The following is an 18,903-nucleotide window of genomic DNA, read 5'->3' as shown; positions in this document are numbered from 1 at the left end:
TTCAACTCGTAAAATTTGCACCTAGAAGTTTTCAGAATTGCTGATATAGCCAGGTGAAAAAGGTTTACAGTTTACAGAAGTTAGAAAAATAGGTATTTAATGTATATATATATGTGTATATATATATGCGTATATATACATATATATATATATATATATATATATATATATATATATATATATATATATATATATATATCATCATATATCATCATGATCATCATCATCGTTTAACGTCCACCTTCTATGCTACATGGGTTGGATAATTTGACTGAGGACTGGCGAACCAGATGGCTGCACCAGGCTCCAATCTGATCTGGCAGAGTTTCTACAGCTGGATGCCCTTCCTAACACCAACCACTCCGAGAGTGTAGTGGGTGCTTTTATGTACCACCGGCACGAGGGCCAGTCTGGCGGTACTGGCAATGGCCACATTCAAAATGGTGTTTTTTACGTGCCACCTGCACAGGAGCCAGTCCAGTGGCACTAGCAATGACCTCGCTCGAATGTATTTTCATGTGCCACCGGCACAAGTGCCAGTAAAGCGATGCTGGTAACGGTCACATTCAAATGGTGCTTTTTAAGTGCCACTTGCACGGAAGCCAGACAGCTGCTCTGGCAATGATCACACTCGGGCGGTGCTCTTAGCGCTCCACTGGCACAGGTGCCAGTCATCGAATTTGGTTCAATCACGGTTTTGATTTCATTTGACCCAACAGGTTTTCGCAAGCCGAGTTAGTGTCCAATGAAGGAGAGGTTGGCATGGGTGCCAGTCATGGAATGTGGATCGATTTCATGTGCCTCAACAAGTCTTCACAAACAGAGTTTAGTGTCCAATGAAGGAAAGGTACGCATAAGTTGGCTGGCAGCATCCCTGGCAGAGGCCTTGGAATTTGGTCTCACTTGGCTTGCAGGGTCTTCTCAAGCGCAGCATATTTCCAAAGGTCTCAGTCAGAAGTCACCGCCTCGGTGAGGCCGAATGTTCGAAGGTCATGCCTCACCACCTCATCCCAGGTCTTCCTGGGCCTACCTCTTCCACAGGTTCCCTCAACTGCTAGGGTGTGGCACTTTTTCACACAGCTATCCTCATCCTGTCAGATTCACAGCTATCCTCTCAGATTCACACACTTATTGGAGTGGTCCTTTAGTTTTTCTAAGCCCTGTAAAAGAACTCAGAAGGTTGAGCCTCCAACCAGGCCTTTTGCAATACTCTTAAAGCCAGGAACTTTTGCCCCACCCCCACCCCCAGCGCACGCGCGTGCATGAGTTTCATGGATATATACTTATATGATTACTGTTATCACCCTTTTAATTTGTATATATTTTCATATCCTCACAGGAGTGGCTGTGTGGTAAGTAGCTTGCTTACCAACCACATGGTTCTGGGTTCAATGCCACTGCATGGCACCTTGGGCAAGTGTCTTCTACTATAGCCTCGGGCCGACACCAAAGCCTTGTGAGTGGATTTGGTAGACGGAAACTGAAAGAAAACCATCGTATATATATGTATATATATATATATATATATATATATATATATATATATATATATATATATATATAGGGTTAATTTTGGTGGTAGGCTTTCTGAATCTTTTGCTGTGGAAAATGGAGTAAAGCAGGGAGACCTTGATGCACCCACCCTCTTTGCAATATACTTTGCCGTTGTGGTGTCACATTCCTTTCAAAACTCTGAGGAGGGTATCTACATAAAATATCGAACAACGGGGAATGTTTTTAATTTGACCCGACTGAAGTTTAAAACGAAGGTTTTTACTTCACTTATTAGGGAACTTTTGTATGCTGACGATTGCGATCTGGTTAGTCATTCTGAATCGAGTCTGCAATCCCTTGTATCTGCATTTGATGCAGCTTGTGATGATTTTGGCCTGACCATCAATCTGAAAAAAACAATTGTAATGTATCAACCTGCGTATGGTGCTGTTTGTAACCTCCCTAAAATTTTTGTTAAGGGAAAGTTACTTGAGGTTGTCAATTCATTTGTCTACCTGGGAAGCTCTGTTCAAGATGATGGAAATCTTGATACGGAAATACACCTGCGAATTCAAAGGGCAGCAAAAGCATTTGGTGGCTTGGAGTCACGCGTCTGGCGCCAGCGACATATAAATAACAATACAAAGCTGGCTCTTTACAAATCATTTGTCTTAACATCCCTATTGTATTCCTGTGAAACTTGGACCTGTTATGAAAGGCATTTTAAAATGTTAGAAAAATTCCACCAAAAATGCCTTCGTCATATTTTAAGAATTAAATGGAATTCTTTTACTCCAAACACAGATATCCTTGCATCTGCAGGCATCCCCTCAATTAAGGCCATGATTTTGAGGAACCAATTGAGATGGTGTGGCCATATTGTTCGAATGGCAGATGAACGCATGCCGAAACAGCTGTTTTATGGTGAGCTTGCAGAGGGGAAACGTTATCGGCATAAACCTAAAAAAAGGTTTAAGGATGGCATAAGGACTGCTATGAAGTCAATTGGAATGGCTCCAAAAGATATAGAAGTCCTCGCTTCAGATCGAGTTGGATGGCGAACAAGGGTGTGGAGTGGAGTGAAAGCATTTGAAGAGGCCAGGATGATGCAAGCAGGGCTCAAGAGACATTTAAGGAAAAATGTAAAGACTGAGAAGGTGAATGACAAGGACCTTTTTGTGTGCACAGTCTGTGACAGACCATGTCTGTCCTTGGCTGGCCTCAAATCTCACCTGCGAACCCATGGAAAACAAACCTCATCCAGCTATTCTGATTATATGTCTGTGCACACGTTTGAATGTGGTGTGTGCCAGAGGGTTTGCAAATCCAATGGGGGTCTTAAAAGACATGTTAGGATCCACGATGAGCAGAACTTACTTGCAGGTATTGGTAGTGCAAATCAGAGGTGCAATCTGTGTGGGTGTTTTTTCAAAACACTGTCTGGTTTAAAAAGCCACATCAGACGCCATGAAAGGGCTAAGGTGTAGGTGCAGGAGGTGGTCAAACTCTGTTTAAGGAGTAGACAACCACCATATATATATATATATATATGTATGTGTGTGTATATGTTTGTGTGTCTGTGTTTATCCCACCAACATCGCTTGACAACCGATGCTGGTGTGTTTACGTCCCTGTAACTTAGCGGTTTGGCAAAAGAGACCGATAGAATAAGTACTAGGCTTACAAAGAATAAGTCCTGGGGTCGATTTGCTCGACTAAAGGCGGTGCTCCAGCATGGCCACAGTCAAATGACTGAAACAAGTAAAGAGAGAGAGTATCCTTTTTATTTAAATCTATTGTAACCTTTATTGTTTTTTGTGTTTACCTCACACTATTTCTTTACTTTTAAAATCCCTCCTTTTGTCTTCTCTTCTCTTTGTACCCTACCTACATCATCATCATGGTCACCCAGATTACCCTAAGTGAACTGCCCTGCTATTGGGGATTCTATTTATTTATTTATTCATTTATTATTTATTTCTCTAATTTCTTTTATATATCTTCTGTTATATCCGTTAATGTGGTAGTATCTCTCTTTGATTAATGTAAACCATACTTGTTTTTGTATTTTTGGTTTTATGTGTGCTTTAACTTGTCCTTTGATATTGTCCTCCTTAACTTGAGCCCTTGTGGCCACTAAAAGAAACTGTTGTTATTATTATTATTATTATTATCATTATTATTATTATTGAGTGAGAGAGCAGTGCATACCATCAAAGTGACACTGGGGTACAAATATACAAAGCCCAATATACCCATCATGACTACCTGTCTGATAAGGGTACACCAGGTGCATGCATCACAACCATATGTGCGTGACATGGTGATCTCAGTTCAAGATAAACAGCGCATGACCTCGCAGGTGGGGCCCAGTTAGAATTTTCTTCAGGTTGAGTAGCCCATCCCACTCAAAAGGTCCCTGAATAAGGTTTGCTTAAGGATGTTGAGCAAAACACCCATGTTTCCAAAGGTGAATTATTCAAACCCCAAAGAATTCCTCTCAACACATGGCTATGATGCTTCCCCACTACTTCTGCTCATGATCAGAGATGCACATATCGTCAGCCACCAAGGGACATGCTCAACTGGTTAAGGTCAAGCAACTGACAAGCAAATCTGTGGTATTAAGCAGAATATTTACTGTTGCCCATCTTTTATACCAAGGGAATTCCTCTCAACACATGGCTATGATAGAATTCCTCTCAACACATGGCTATGATTTATTATTATTATTATCTATAGATCAATAAGCTGAGGCTGAAATGTTATGCTGTCCCATGATTAGTTGACAGGAAAGGCAAGGAACAAGAGAGAAGTGTCAAGTATGTGAGGTAAAGGGAATGTAATATTTATTACGTAGTTAAAAAGAAGGGAGTAATATAGAGACAGAGAGTTAGAAATACGTTTAGTAGAGGGGTGATGTTCTGGTGGTGTGGTTAAAGAAAGGCAAATAGAGAGAGAGGGGAGAGACATTATTGCCAGCCAATGCATTAAGCTGCCATGTGGGTTAGTGGAAGGTAGAGGTAACGAAAAAGAGAGAAATGATAATGATGGGAAGAGGGGAATGGCATGGTTAAAAAGTTTGTGGAAGTTTGAGTTTAAGAAAAATGAGTAATACGCTAAGGCTGCCGAAATGCGTTACACTGTCATGTGATTAGTTGAAGGGAAAGGCAAAGAATGAGAAAATAAGGGAGAGAGAGAGAGAAAAAGAAGGAGAAAGAAAGAGAGAGAGAGAAGTGTCAATGACGTGAATTAGGAGGTGTCTATTTATTGATATGCTAAGGCTGAAGTGTACTACACAATTACATGTTTAGTTGACGGGAAAGACAAAGAACAAAAGACAGAGAGAAATGTCAATGACATAAAGTATGGGAACGTAATATTTATTACGTGGTTAAAAAGTTAGTTGAAGGGCGTGATATAGAGAAAGAGAGTTAGAAATACAATGTTTAACGGAGGTTGAGGTTAAAGAAAGGGAAAGAGAGAGTGTGAGAGAGAGAGAGAGAGAGAGAGAGAGAGGGGCAGAGAGAGAACTGTAAAGTGTTTTGCTGAGTGTAATTTTAAGCATCATTTATAATTGAAACTAACAAGGAAATAAGATTTTAATATTCAATTTTTTATATCTTCTATCCGTCAATTTATTTATCTATCCACATTCACAAATACATCGATAGCTTCGGGCCGACCAAAGCCTTGTGAGTGAATTTGGTAGATGGAAACTGAAAGAAGCCCATCGTTTAATTTGTGTTCATGGGAAGAACCATTTCAACGATGCGTACTGCCTTAATTCTTCGAAACGCCAGTGTTTTAATGGTGGCAGCTGATGAAGGAGATGTTTCTATGTGGCTTGCTTGTTTGCTGTACCTTGTTTATCATTTTGTCCATGTTCTTTTGCCATGTCATGTACCCAGTTATGTATCTATATGTACATGTAGATGAAGGTATGTACATCATCATCATCATCATCATCGTTTAACGTCCGCTTTCCATGCTAGCATGGGTTGGACGATTTGACTGAGGACTGGTGCAACCGGATGGCTACACCATATGTACATATATATGCTGGAGCCTGGTGTTGCCATCCGGTTTCACCAGTCCTCAGTCAAATCGTCCAACCCATGCTAGCATGGAAAGCGGACGTTAAACGATGATGATGATAATGATGATGATATATATATATGTATGTATGTATGTTTGTGTATAGGTGGCCAAAAGAAGGAATAATATTAATAAATTCATCATAGAAAGATAGATTTTTAAATGGAAGTGAAATAACTTGGCAAAATAGCCGTGTATGTTATTATTTTTAAAAAATTTGAACTTTGTATTGACAGCGAACTGAACAGAAATGAAATAATTTTGGTTGGAAAACAACTTAGACTCAGCTTTGTTGCTGAAAATAATAATGATGGTGGTGGAGTGTTGATGGTAGAGATGGTGGAGTGATGGTGGTAGACGTGGTGGTGGGGAGTGAACAGTGAAAAGTGTAGTTTTTTAATTGAACTAAATTTTTTATACCACCTATCACTTAATGCATGCATGAGTGTGATTATTTATTGTCTGCTCACTTGAAAATTGAAATCTGTTTATAATAGGCGCAGGAGTGGCTGTGTGGTAAGTAACTTGCTTACCAGCCACATGGTTTCGGGTTCAGTCCCACTGCGAAGCACCTTTGGCAAGTGTCTTCTACAATAGCTTCGGGCCGACCAAAACCTTGTGAGTGGATTTGGTAGACGGAAACTGAAAGAAGCCCGTCGTATATATATATATTTATATATATATATATTTATATATATATATATATATATTTATATATATATATATATATATATATATTTATATATATATATATATATTTATATATATATATATGTGTGTGTGTGTGTGTGTGTGTGTGTATGTATGTTTGTGTATATCGTTGTGTGTCTGTGTTTGTCTCCCAACATCGCTTGACAACCGATGCTGTCCCCTTAACTTAGCGGTTCGACGAAAGAGACCGATAGAATAAGTACTGGGCTTACAAAGAATAAGTCCTGGGGTCAATTTCTTCGACTAAAGGTGGTGCTCCAGCATGGCTGCAGTCAAATGACTGAAACAAGTAAAAGAGTAAATATGGATGACAGACGATGTAAGCTAACAAGAGAAAGAATTGATTTTATTATAGCCATAAAGGCCAAACACAGAGGGGACAGACTAGTAGTTGAAGGAATTTGCTCCAAATGAATAACAAATGATTTTATAAAAATATATAATTAAATAAATAATGAAAAATATGAAGTGATGAATGGGTATGACCCCACAGACCACGATCCATCACTGAACCTTTCATTACTCCTTTTGTCTTTTCTTAAGTAGCTACATTCATTCTCATCATATATGCCACTTTTTACCATCTTTTCTTGTATATACTTTGCGGCAGGCAGCTCCCTCCCCACCCTTATCTCCCTTTTAAGTTGGGAGATAAAATAATTTACCAACCCTCAGCTGGAAATGAACTTACCTGTCTCAGTTCCTTTCATGCAAGATTTCCATACAAAAACTGCAGTTTTAATAATACCTTCCTGAGGAGGAAGGACCATGATGCCTTCCCCTCTCTAGGCAATGATGTAAAGAGAAGCAGCGGGCCAAACCAAGGGGGCATTAGTGTATAGAAGGGAAAATATGAATCAAAGAGTATAGACAGAGTATTTGCAACAGATAAGGAAAGTGTTCAAGATAGAATATAAAATGAAAATGAGAGAATGTAAAATAAAATTTAAAAAAAAAAAACTAAAACGGTTCAATTCTTTGTTTATATCTACTTTCCTTGCTGTCAATACAAAGTTCAAATAACAAAGTTACAACAATTGTGACACGAATATTCTCTGCAATCACTGTGAAGCTCTTAGATTTGTTAACGAACCTCTGAAGTCCCGAGGGAATGGGAAAGTCATACTTCTTCAGTTACCACCTTATCCAGAAGTGAAAGGAGTTTTTAATGAAAATAATGCAGAATATAAAATTTTTAAAGGAACACTAATTTTTATGGCTCTATAGAAACTTACAATAATCTAAAAACTATCAATCTACCATGGAATTTCCATGGGCATTGCTAGTTAGTATCTTCTTCTTCTTCTTCTTCCCTCATGATTGTGAGCCCGATGCTCCAGGACCATGCTGGGTGTTGTGTTCTTGAGCAAAAAACATTTTATTTCATGTTGCTCCAGTTCACTCAGCTGTAGAAATGAGTTCTGACATTACTGGTGCCAAGCTGAGTCACCTTGGAAAATGCCACAGTTTATGCTAATATTGTTTGAGTGCAATACTCCATTAGAATGATATAATTGCAGCTTTGTGTTCCATAGTGACATATTATACTTTAAAAAATCTGAAATCACAGGAGAAATTTTGAAAATGTCCAGCGATTTCAGAATCCACGAATGTGGTATGCTGTCAAAGGCTTTTTTATAATCAATCCATGAAGAGCTGAGATTTCTGCGCTTGTTATGGCAGTTCTCAAGGATCATGCGATTAATTAAGAGCTGATCTTTGCATCCGTATGAGCCTCGTCTGCATCCTTTTTGTTCAGTGGGAAAGAGGTTATTCTCTTCCATAAACGTATGTTTTCTCCACTAGAATAGATGTTAAAATCTTATACGTAGTAGACAAACATGTTATAGGCCGGTAGTTTTTTGAGTCTTTGGTTTCGTTATTTTTGGGGAGGAGTTAAGTAATGCCATTTGCCATACAATGGGGAGTTTTTTTCTGGGTCTTTCATAATACTATTAAATAGTATTACTAACATTTTGTGTGCGGATGAGAGTGATGAGAGCCAGAAATTTGGTACTCTATCAATACCAGGGGATTTCCACTTATGAGCCTTCGTTAGTGCCCTCCTTAGGTCAGCGATGGAGATCTCTTCCTATACCTGTTCTTGTAGATTTTTGTATGCATCTTGGGTGCGTTTGATCCAGTCTGCATTTTCATTGTATGGTTTCTCATCACTTCAGATCCCTTTCCAAAAGTTTTCAACTTCTTCCATTAGAGATGGATTTTCAATAGTTATTTTTCTTTCCCTATTTCCCTGTAAAATGATTTGGCATTGGATTTGAACATCTTGTTTTGCTCGTAGAATTTGATTCTTTTCTCAAATCTGCGTATTCTCTGAGCTTTTGCTTGAACTTTTTGTCTAAGTGTTTCATTCGCTGACATTAGTTCTTCTCTTGTTGAGAGTCCATATTTTCTCATGATCTTCCTGCCTTTTCTTGATCTCACACCATTTCCAGAGATTAGCTCAGTTAATATTGATATCTCCCTTCGCAATGATTCAATCTCAGTTTCAATTCTACTCCTCCAGTTTGATTTTCTTTTCAAATTTGGTATTGTGGGCTTTTTGGGTGTTAAACAGTGTCTTTCGATTACCTTAGCAACAGAGTAAATAGTTTCATTTAACTTATTAAGATCGGGTTTTAGTTGTTGTATGATGCCAATTTTTATTTGTTTTATGTTGGTGTGCATTTGGGAGTTTATGGAGTGGTTCCCTATCATTCATATTTGTATGCCCTACAACTGCAAGCTCATTCAGAACCTGCTGCTTCATTTCAATGATAGATTTTCTGTGTTGTTCAGCAAATATGTGGTCTTCAAATTCTGTTTTGACATTTTCCTGGCGTCATTATATTCTCCTTTTTCTTCAGGCTCTTGAGTGGTTTCGGCAGATGGTCGCCTTTCAGTCAATGTTTGTGGTCCAACATTCCTCTCCTCTGCTTCGTTATTTCTTTCCTAACTTATATTTAGTAATTCTCTACTACTTTTTAATAGAGGTTAATTCTGCATCTGTGAGTCTGGTATTTCTGAAGATATCTCTTCTAACATTTACTAATCTGTTTTCATCTAGATTTGGTCTGCTAGCTGGATTCCGGCTCCTCCAAATTCTGCAGGAGTTTGCAGTGTGTTTCTCTTGGGTTGGCCTACTTAATGCAGAGTAATAAGCGTGTATTACTTCTTTATATTCTTCCCGGTTCCATTTAGTTCTTTTACATTTTTGATTTTGTGGTCGTTGTGGTGGTGAACTTATGGGATGACCTGATACATAAATATTTATATATGTGTGTGTTTGTGTGTATGCATGTTTGTTTATATTTCTGAGAAAGATATCTGAAATCGATTTTCTCAACCACTTCCCCTTTGTGAAGTCATATGAAATTAGGCACAGGAGTGGCTGTGTGGTAAGTAGCTTGCTTACCAACCACATGGTTCCAGGTTTAGTCCTACTGCATGACATCTTGGGCAAGTGTCTTCTACTATAGCCTCAGGCTGACCAAAACGTAGTGTGTAGATTTGGTAGATGGAAACTGAAAGAAACCTGTCGTATATATGTGTGTGTGCATGTGTTTGTATGTCTGTGTTTGTCCACCCAAATATGCTTGACAACCGATGTTGGTGTGTTTATGTCCCTGTAACTTAGCGATTTGGAAAAAAGGGACCGATAGAATAAGTACTAGGCTTACAAAGAATAAGTCCTGGGGTTGATTTGTTCGACTGAAGGCGGTGCTCCAGCATGCTTGCAGTCAAATGACTGAAACAAATAAAAGAATATATATATTTTAGTAATAAAAGAATATATCTTAATAATACTCTAAAAGATGTTTATTTGTTCCTGAAATATCTCAAAACTAGTATATTTTATCTTAATTTCTTTTTACATATATATTCTCATATTTACTTTATGCAGTGCAGTATGAGGTTTTGTGATATTTGGACCTCTATTTATTAATGAAAATGATTAAACACAATTTTTGTTTGTTATTGACAAAAAAAACACAACGTCCATGATGTCAACACACATACACACATAATGAATGTCATGGTTGGCGTTAGGAAGGGCATCCAGCTGTAGAAACTCTGCCAAATCAGACTGGAGCCTGGTGTTGCCATCCGGTTTCACCAGTCCTCAGTTAAATCGTCCAACCCATGCTAGCATGGAAAGCGGACGTTAAACAATGATGATGATGATGACGATGGCATATGAATTAACACAAGAACACATACACTATCAGTGACATATACACACACATAGTCTTCATGCTGTCTCCGTATCACTTTCTAAGAAAAAAAAAAACGTTGACTTTTTGACAGACACAATATTTCAATCATTTAAACATATTTGTAAGTGAACGTTATTTAAAAAATGTAAGTTGTTGGTACTGTATTTATATTGTAGCTTTCTTTAAACAGACAATATTTCAATGTCTTTTTTTCAATTATTTTCTAGTGAATACCATTACAAAAACTTCTTTTGGCATATTTAAAAAATATTTTAAAGTGAAAATGACCTTAAAAATGCAGTAAATATTTCGTAAAAGACCAGTTTGTAATCTCGGTGTGAAATAATTATTTTCTATAGTTTTTTTTCGAGTGCATTCAATGTATCTGAGCTCCAAAGATTTGGCTGCTATTTCTAGCATGCCCTGATACCATGTAACAGCTATTTGCAATAAAGGACCTGAAATACCAGTTACGTGGTAGCAGGACATGCAAGAAATAGCAGCCAAATCTTTCATTTTCTGGGGAAAGGAGTTGTTTATATGTGATATCGATGTCATATTCATTGAAAGCATGTGAAATAACCTATAAAAGAAAAAAAAAACCCCACGAAACAAAAGTCACTTTCTGGGAAACTCAGACTTTCCAGGTGATCCACTGGGTCATGGCTAGTCTAGTATAATATTAATACTTAGAAGCAACCAAGTGACTCAGCATCTAGATTTTCGTGCGTTAGCACTTCTCAAACTATCAAAGTTTGATAAGTACTAACACACGAAAATCTCGGTCCTTGTGTCACTCAGTTACTTCGGCAAAATATTAATAAAAATATACACATACTTATATTTTGAGTTCTATTTTTCCTGTTTGCATCACTATAGCTATACCTATATCTATCTATATATCTAATATAATAAATGCGGAAACTAATTTGTGTCACACTTAGACTCCTCTCTCACTATTCAATGACACTCCTACTATTCCTCAGGATGGGTTGAGAGTAGTAGCAGGCATAGAGACAGTGAGGGCGGTGGTGAAGAGAGAGAGAGAGAGAGAGAGAGAGAGAGAGAGAAAGAAAGAGAGACAAAGAAATTTAAGGAGAGTTGATGTTTTTGTTAAAGTAGTAGTGTTGATGGTGGCAGTGGGAGTAATAATAAGAGAGAGAGAAAGAATGGGTATGTGAGAGAAAGAGGGACTGAAGTAACATGCTGTATAACATAGTGAATGAACACATATGGGATGGTAATGAGGTGATAGTAACAGTATGAGCTGTAGTTGTGATAGAGGCGGAGGTGGTTAGGGATGATGGGGAGAGTAAGTGATGTGAAAGACAGTAGTGATGGTGGTGGAGGGGAAGGCAGTGATAATGGTGGCATCAGAAGTCTAAATGGTGTGTTTATAGCAGTTGTGGTGGTACTGGTGATGGTGAAAAACAATCAACAGAGAGAGAGAGAGAGAGATTAGAAAGAAAAAAAAAATTGTACTGACCTCCCAAATGGGAAGACAAAAGATGTTTATCATGCAGCTTTGCAATAAGTTTCAAGCCAACACATTATATCATTGTTTGATGAAAATTTTTGTTGCTTGAAAAATATTAAGTTCAATAAAATTTAATATGTACTCAATGCACGAAGTGTCATCGTTGGGCAGCTTTTAAGCTAGTGTATATATATATATATATATATACATATATATATATGGAAAAAAGACAAAGTAGAAAATGCTAAAATACTTTTATAAAGAACATTACAGAACCGGTTTCAATCCTTGAGATCTTTTCAACAGTAAATATGAATAATAGATTTTTGAAAAATTATTGAAAAATTAAATGTTGGCAAATTTAAAAGAAAAGTCTTTTTAAAGACATATTTGTATAGTATTCAAATAACAGGGGCATTTTTAAGAGTTAACAAGTGAAACAGAGACAGGCAGAAACAAGAAAAATGCCGCTGTTACTTGAATACTATACAAATATGTCTTTAAAAAGACTTTTCTTTTAAATTTACCAAAGTGTAATTTTTCAAAAATCTATTATTCATATTTACTGTTGAAAAGATCTCAGGGATCGAAACCGGTTCTGTAATGTTCTTTATAAAAGTATTTTAGCATTTTCTACTTTGTCTTTTTTCCATATATATCTACTCGTGTGTTCCGCTTCAACCTTTTACATACATACATACATATACACATATATATATATATCATATATACACACACACACCATGTATTCACTCTCTGCCTCAATTGGTCAATATACGGTTTAAGACCCGTTATAAAACACTTTCCCCCAAACATTTTGTATATTCTGAATCTACATGATATAACATATATTCGTAGAAAATTTCATTAAAAAATATCCATTTTTCTGAAAGTTACGATCATCCAAAGTCGAGGGGTGGGGGTGGAGACAGCTGGACGAGTCACCCCGCCCACAAAAAACGAGCTTTCGGAAATTCTTTTTTTTCTCAGCGGATTGCTAAATTTTCGATGACGGAGATTCCGAATACGCATAAAATCACGTTTTCACAATTTTTTTTTTTTTCAATCCACATAGAAAAATACGGAGATTAACAATATGGCAAACAAAAAATTAATTAATTTCAGATTTCATATGAAAAACTCCAAATTTGATCCACACATTCCTCGCCACCCAGCAAAAAAAGCGTGCGCAACAATCTCTACGGCTCACTGAAAATGAACGGCTGAGACAAGTGAACCCGCATGTTTTACATTACCAGGGGTGTGTGGAGCAATTTTGGAAGTATGTTAAAGTTTTTAGTAGACGTATGACAGAGAATTATTTAATTTCGTATTTGCTTCTATGAGAATCGTTTATCTTTAAAGCGAAAAAACAAGACCACCACAGAGGTAATCTTCCAGTTTAGGGACTAAACTGGAAGATTACCTACCACAGGTATGTAAATCGAAAAAAGTTACAAAATTAAAAAAATTGGTGGGGTGGAATTCAAAATTTTGAAAACGTGATTTTTTTTGCATGTTCAGAATCTCCGTCATCGAAAACCAAGGAATCCGAGAAAATTTTTTTTCCAAAAGTTCGGTTGTGTGTGTGTGTGGGGGGGGGGGGGAAGCTGACTGTTGTCCAGCTCCATCCAGAAATCTGTAATTATGCCGAGAAATGACACCGTAAATACTAAATGAGCAACGTATATACATAAAAGAGTAAAAATGTACATTCAATCTGATTTGTTCTTTCGTACAAACTTTAGTTGTTTAGTCAACGATGATCCAATGCAAGGCATTTGCTTACAGCCAATGAATTCCGAATTATACCAACTTGGGGCTTCTAAAGAGGCAACGTAATTAGACACAGCAGTTAAAAGTTTCATGATTTCGTATTTGGTGCCAAATTCTATCAAAATTTTACTTAGACCTCGCATAAACCACGAACCATTCTGTCTATCCCTGAAAGACTGATATCCAGCAAACGACGAATAAACAATCAACATATCAGCCATGATTGGAATTCGGGATGAATTTTTATCAGGTTCTATGACAGCAGCATCCGATTTTAGAACTCCATAATCAAGCTTATTTCCTCTACTGGCTTCAATAAAGATTAATTTAGGTATTCCGGTTAAAGATGGACAACGGTCGGGTCTCAGGCAAGAAAGTAATCTGTCTAGTTCAATAACACCGTCGTATCCATAGATAATATCGTCTGAACTACCATGACTCAGAATCACACAAATAAAGCAATCAATATCAAGATTTTCTTCGTTAAACATCTGGAAAACGTCGAACATTTCTTCGGCTGTTGAATCTGTATAAACATTGATATCATCTTCATGGAATCCAAGTTTTATTAATGCTCTTTCAAAATCGTGTACGTCTTTTGATGAGCCATAACGAGTGTTTAGTAACGGGTCTTGGAAGTTTTCATTGTTGAAGATGTAGGCGACACCTGGCTTTTTATGTGTCATATCATATTTAGCAAAATATTTCCCCAAATCTTCTTCCCCTGAAGGAGGAAAACAAGCACCTGTTGTAGATTTACTTTTAAATAGAGCGTCCTTGTGCTTTATAGCAGTTAGGTGTTCTGATTCGACTTCCGGGTTTGTCATTTCGCTTAGGAGTGAAGTTTTAACTTTCACAGTGTTTACCGCTTTACGAAATTAAATTAGAGAACACAACTGAAAAAATGGCACTGTCATGGTATTAGCTGTCAGAAATGAAAGTAGAAAAATCCAAACAAGGAATATTACTGCTAGTTTGAGTCGAAATCTGTTTCTTTGGCTACTGACTGGCTGGAGCTATCTGTCTCTTTCTCTCCCTCTCCCTCTCTCTCTCTATCTATCTATCACTCGTCCACCTTCGTTTGTTTCCGTAGAATTTATCAAATTAGAAAATGCATTTCCGTAGAATTTATCAAATTAGAAAATGCGTTTCCGTAGAATTTAAACAAATGAAATTCAGTTTAAACTTTATAAATAAATATATTTCATATCATGTTCAGTTTAAACTTTATAAATAAATATACTTTTGCATTATTCATTATTGTTTTTAAAAACAAATCACATACACCAATCAGCACCACCAATGACCACCACCACGCGTAATCCAAAGTTGGAATTAATCACCGCGATATTGCCATCGCCACCGCTACAACAGAAAATAGTATTAATTGGCTTAAGAGACATGGACTTTTAAATACCCCAAAAATATGCCCCTCGTGTGGAGCTAGCATGATGGAAGTAACCAAAAAGTTTTTTTTTCTAATTTGATAAATTCTACGGAAACAAACGAAGGTGGACGAGTGATAGAGAGATAGACAGACAGACAGACAGATAGATAGATAGATAGCTCCGGCCAGTCAGTAGCTAAAGAAACAGATTTCAACTCAAACCAGCAGTAACATTCCTTGTTTCTGACAGCTAATACCATGACAGTGCCAAAAAAATTAAAAAGAAAAAAAGAGAGAAAGAAAAAAATACAAAAACAATTCACCACTTTTAGATGAAAAGTTGGCCGCGCTGGAAAACCTCTTTAATGTTAATTCACTAATTAGTGTGTGTGTGTGTTTATTTATATATATGTTTATACACACACACACACACATATATATATATAAATATATAAATATATAGTTTTAGGGAAAAGAACCAAGGTTCATGAACTCATCGATGAAAATCCACTGTCACATATGGTTCTTTTCCCTAAAACGGCATAACTACAGAGTTGTACCCCTTCCCCGATTCCAAAGTAAACGTTTCTAGTAGAGAAGTAGAAGAGAACAGAAGCAGCGTATTACTTCATTAGAAATCTACGGATGCACATACGCACATAATAGAGAAAAATGAAACAATTATGGACGACTTGCTCCGAAACACCACCGAGTGGGGAACACTTCTCAAAAATAACCTGCAGTTGTTTCCTTCAAAATTCCTACATCGTCGAAATGTACATACATCAAGGTATATTTGTAGAAAATTTCACGAAAAAATATTCATTTTCCTGGAAGTTAAGAGGAATTTAAGTGGACTCTGTTGGAATTTCCGAAAATTGTCCCCCACCCCCATTCCAAAACACTTTCACCGAAATTTTTTGTATATTCGGAATCTACATAATAAATGATATATGCATAGAAAATTTCATTAAAAAATATTCATTTTTCTGAAAGTTATGACCTTCCAAAATCGGAGCGGGGGGGGGGGGGTACAACTCTGTAGTTATGCCCCTAAAACTATATATTTATATATATTTTACTCTGTAAAGCTTAATCTAATTTTAAATTTTTATTAATTTAATTTTAATTGAGGTTTTACCTGTAATTTTGGATTTTGTCCCTAATATTATTATTATTATTATTATTATTATATATATATATATATATATATATATATATATATATATATATATATATATATAAGCAATGTTAATTCTCTAAATGAAGTATTAACAGTAACTGCACGATAAAGTGAAGTATATTGCCACTTAAGTGTGGCTGACCCCTAGGGGTGGATGTTACTGTTGCTTTTAGCCCCAGGAGGACATCTCCTCCAGCTGGCTTATCGACACACTACTGTGTCCTGTTTGTTTTGCCAAGGGAAGTTATCCCTCTCATCTTGATCTGTAGCACGAACGGACCCGGGTTTCAGGGCTATTTCCCTTCGTCAGCGTCCGATAGCCACTGATCTTCGATGAGAGAGACAAATTCTTGGCAACCTTATGTATATTTTTCTAGTGGCAGAAGTGTCCGGCGTTGCTCAGGGCTGAATTGTTTTAAAGTACTGTTAATGATTCTACCCAATTATGATTATTGAGGCAAAGATTGATATAAGTTAACGCCCAATCAATCGATTTGCAAATGGATAGAAAACCCCGCAGAGAGCATTGCAACACTGTAAGAAGGCGGTAACAATAGAATGTGAGGTGGCCCTGAAAAGGCTGTGTTATCGTTCTCACAATTGTAACAATTTGATAGGTAGTCTTGGAAGGGTGTGTAAAACGTTTGCAGGTGAATACGGCGTGTTCCTTTTCCACCAACGGCAGCTGACGTGTTGTTACAAAACTTCATGCTCTGTGAAAACAGAATAGATGCCCTATAGAGGAAAGAGGGGGATTATTCATGGGTAAGTAAATACGGGTAAGTTTGAAAATATACAACAATAGCATCTACTCACCATATGTCAGACCAGGAAGAGTGTAGTGGTGCTGAATAGATGAATCACAACACCTCTGTCATGGAGATGTTGTGTAAAATGACATGTTACTTTTGAATATTTTGTATTTGATGTAAAATGTAATGGTGTAAAATATAATGGTGAGAGAGAGGATGTATGTATTTAGTTTTATCGACTTCTGAAGTCTTGTTATTTGATTTAAATTGTAATGGCATAATGGCATGTAAGAGATAATTACTTCATGTAATTATTTTCATGTAGAAGATGAGGCTGCTGTGCTGATGAAGGGAGGGAAATAGAGCTGAGCGGAGGCCAGGTGTTGGTGAAGTATGAAGTAATTGCAGGGAACCGCCTAAAAATGTAAATATTTTCATAAAAGCATTGTTGACCCTTTGAGAGTCGTACGGAAGTGAAATAGTAACGCGTCCATGGTCCTCTGATGGTGCGGAAGAACAGCTGATTTTTTAGCAGGGTCTGATTTGTAATGAAGCTTTGTAACGCCGCGAGAATCAGCCATTTTACAGCTGATGTTTGGGAGTGTCAAGTGCACTGCAATGAATATTAATCTACACCTAGTTAGAAATTACTGACAAAAAGGCAAAAAAAAAAAAAAAAAAAGAAAAAGTTATAAAATTAGGAATCGAAGTAATCCTATAAAACCTCCTTGTACACAATGTTTTTTGTTTTTCCTTGTGGAACGAACGCGAAAGCATCACTCTTGCTGCCCACACGCGAGCAGCCAACGTAAAGCTGACCATGAGAGAAACACGACTCCATGAAATGTATTCCCGCGACAGATAGCGTTTGCTCCTGTGATTTGTTAATTGACATTGCGAAGCATGGCCTGACTGGAAACTGGGACGTCCGAAATGTAAAAGGTAGGTCTGCTCCTGATGGGAAAAGATGCATCCTCAGTATGAGCACAATGTTGCCTCGACCGCACCCTGTGGTTATTGTGGCTTCAATTAGATTGGGAGATAAGGACTTAACGATCAAACGTGTCCTATTGCATTGTTTCGGTGGAAACAAATTTCGAATGAGCATTGTAGGGGCATCGAGTTTAAGTTTCAGAATGTGTGGGGGTAGTTTAGTGGGCTCAAAGGAATTTAGTACCTTCATTGGATAGTTGATGATGTCCTAGGGGTCAGGAGTTCTATCGATAGATTTATATATATAGCAATCCCCAGGAATGATTTTTAGCATTTGATCATTAATATGGTTAACAGTTTTATTCTTCGGGGTCTTGAATAGCACTTTGGCCAATCCAATCCATATTCTGATAATTTGCTTGGAGATCTGGGAACACTGCATCCATGAGATCAGAAGGCGTATTAACAATGGTACAAAGTGAATCGATGGCAACATTACCCTTTTCGTGGCAGGGAGTTTTGCCTTCGCCAAGTGCAAGGAGGGCGTGAGAAATCAATTTTACCTAATCAGAAAACAGGATTTGGAAGCTGGCATTTTCTTCATGATAGCTGTCTATCACAAAATGAAAGCAAATTTATTACGAGGAGGAATTTTTATTAAACAGACGAAAGCAAAGCATTACGACGACCAAAGGTGAAAGAACTTCTGAAGTTTTAATAAGTCTTAATGAATAAATTTGTGTGAAACGGTCGAACAGTTATGTAAATAATTTAAAAAAGGAAAAAAAAATTCTAAACGAAGCTTTTTTGCGAAAAGTTGCACAAATTTGTTCCGATCAAGAGGCCTATCTGTCGGTCATGGTCTGACATGGAAT

The 18,903-nt window shown here is 37.2% G+C and overlaps 1 protein-coding gene across 1 annotated transcript; it reads right to left on the bottom strand.

The window, feature by feature from the left end:
* Window positions 1-6,628: 6,628 nt before the first annotated feature.
* Window positions 6,629-15,225, bottom strand: LOC106872949 (caspase-7). The gene has a single exon (XM_089366585.1). It carries the CDS (start codon window positions 14,598-14,600, stop codon window positions 13,713-13,715), a length of 888 nt encoding a protein of 295 aa, XP_089222711.1. The 5' UTR covers window positions 14,601-15,225; the 3' UTR covers window positions 6,629-13,712.
* Between the last annotated feature and the right edge of the window lie 3,678 nt (window positions 15,226-18,903).

The sequence above is a fragment of the Octopus bimaculoides genome, chromosome 19 (genome assembly GCF_046866305.1).
Source record: "Octopus bimaculoides isolate indiv1 chromosome 19, ASM4686630v1, whole genome shotgun sequence".
Taxonomy (NCBI): Eukaryota; Metazoa; Mollusca; class Cephalopoda; order Octopoda; family Octopodidae; genus Octopus; species Octopus bimaculoides.
This window is presented reverse-complemented; position numbering and strand designations above follow the sequence as displayed.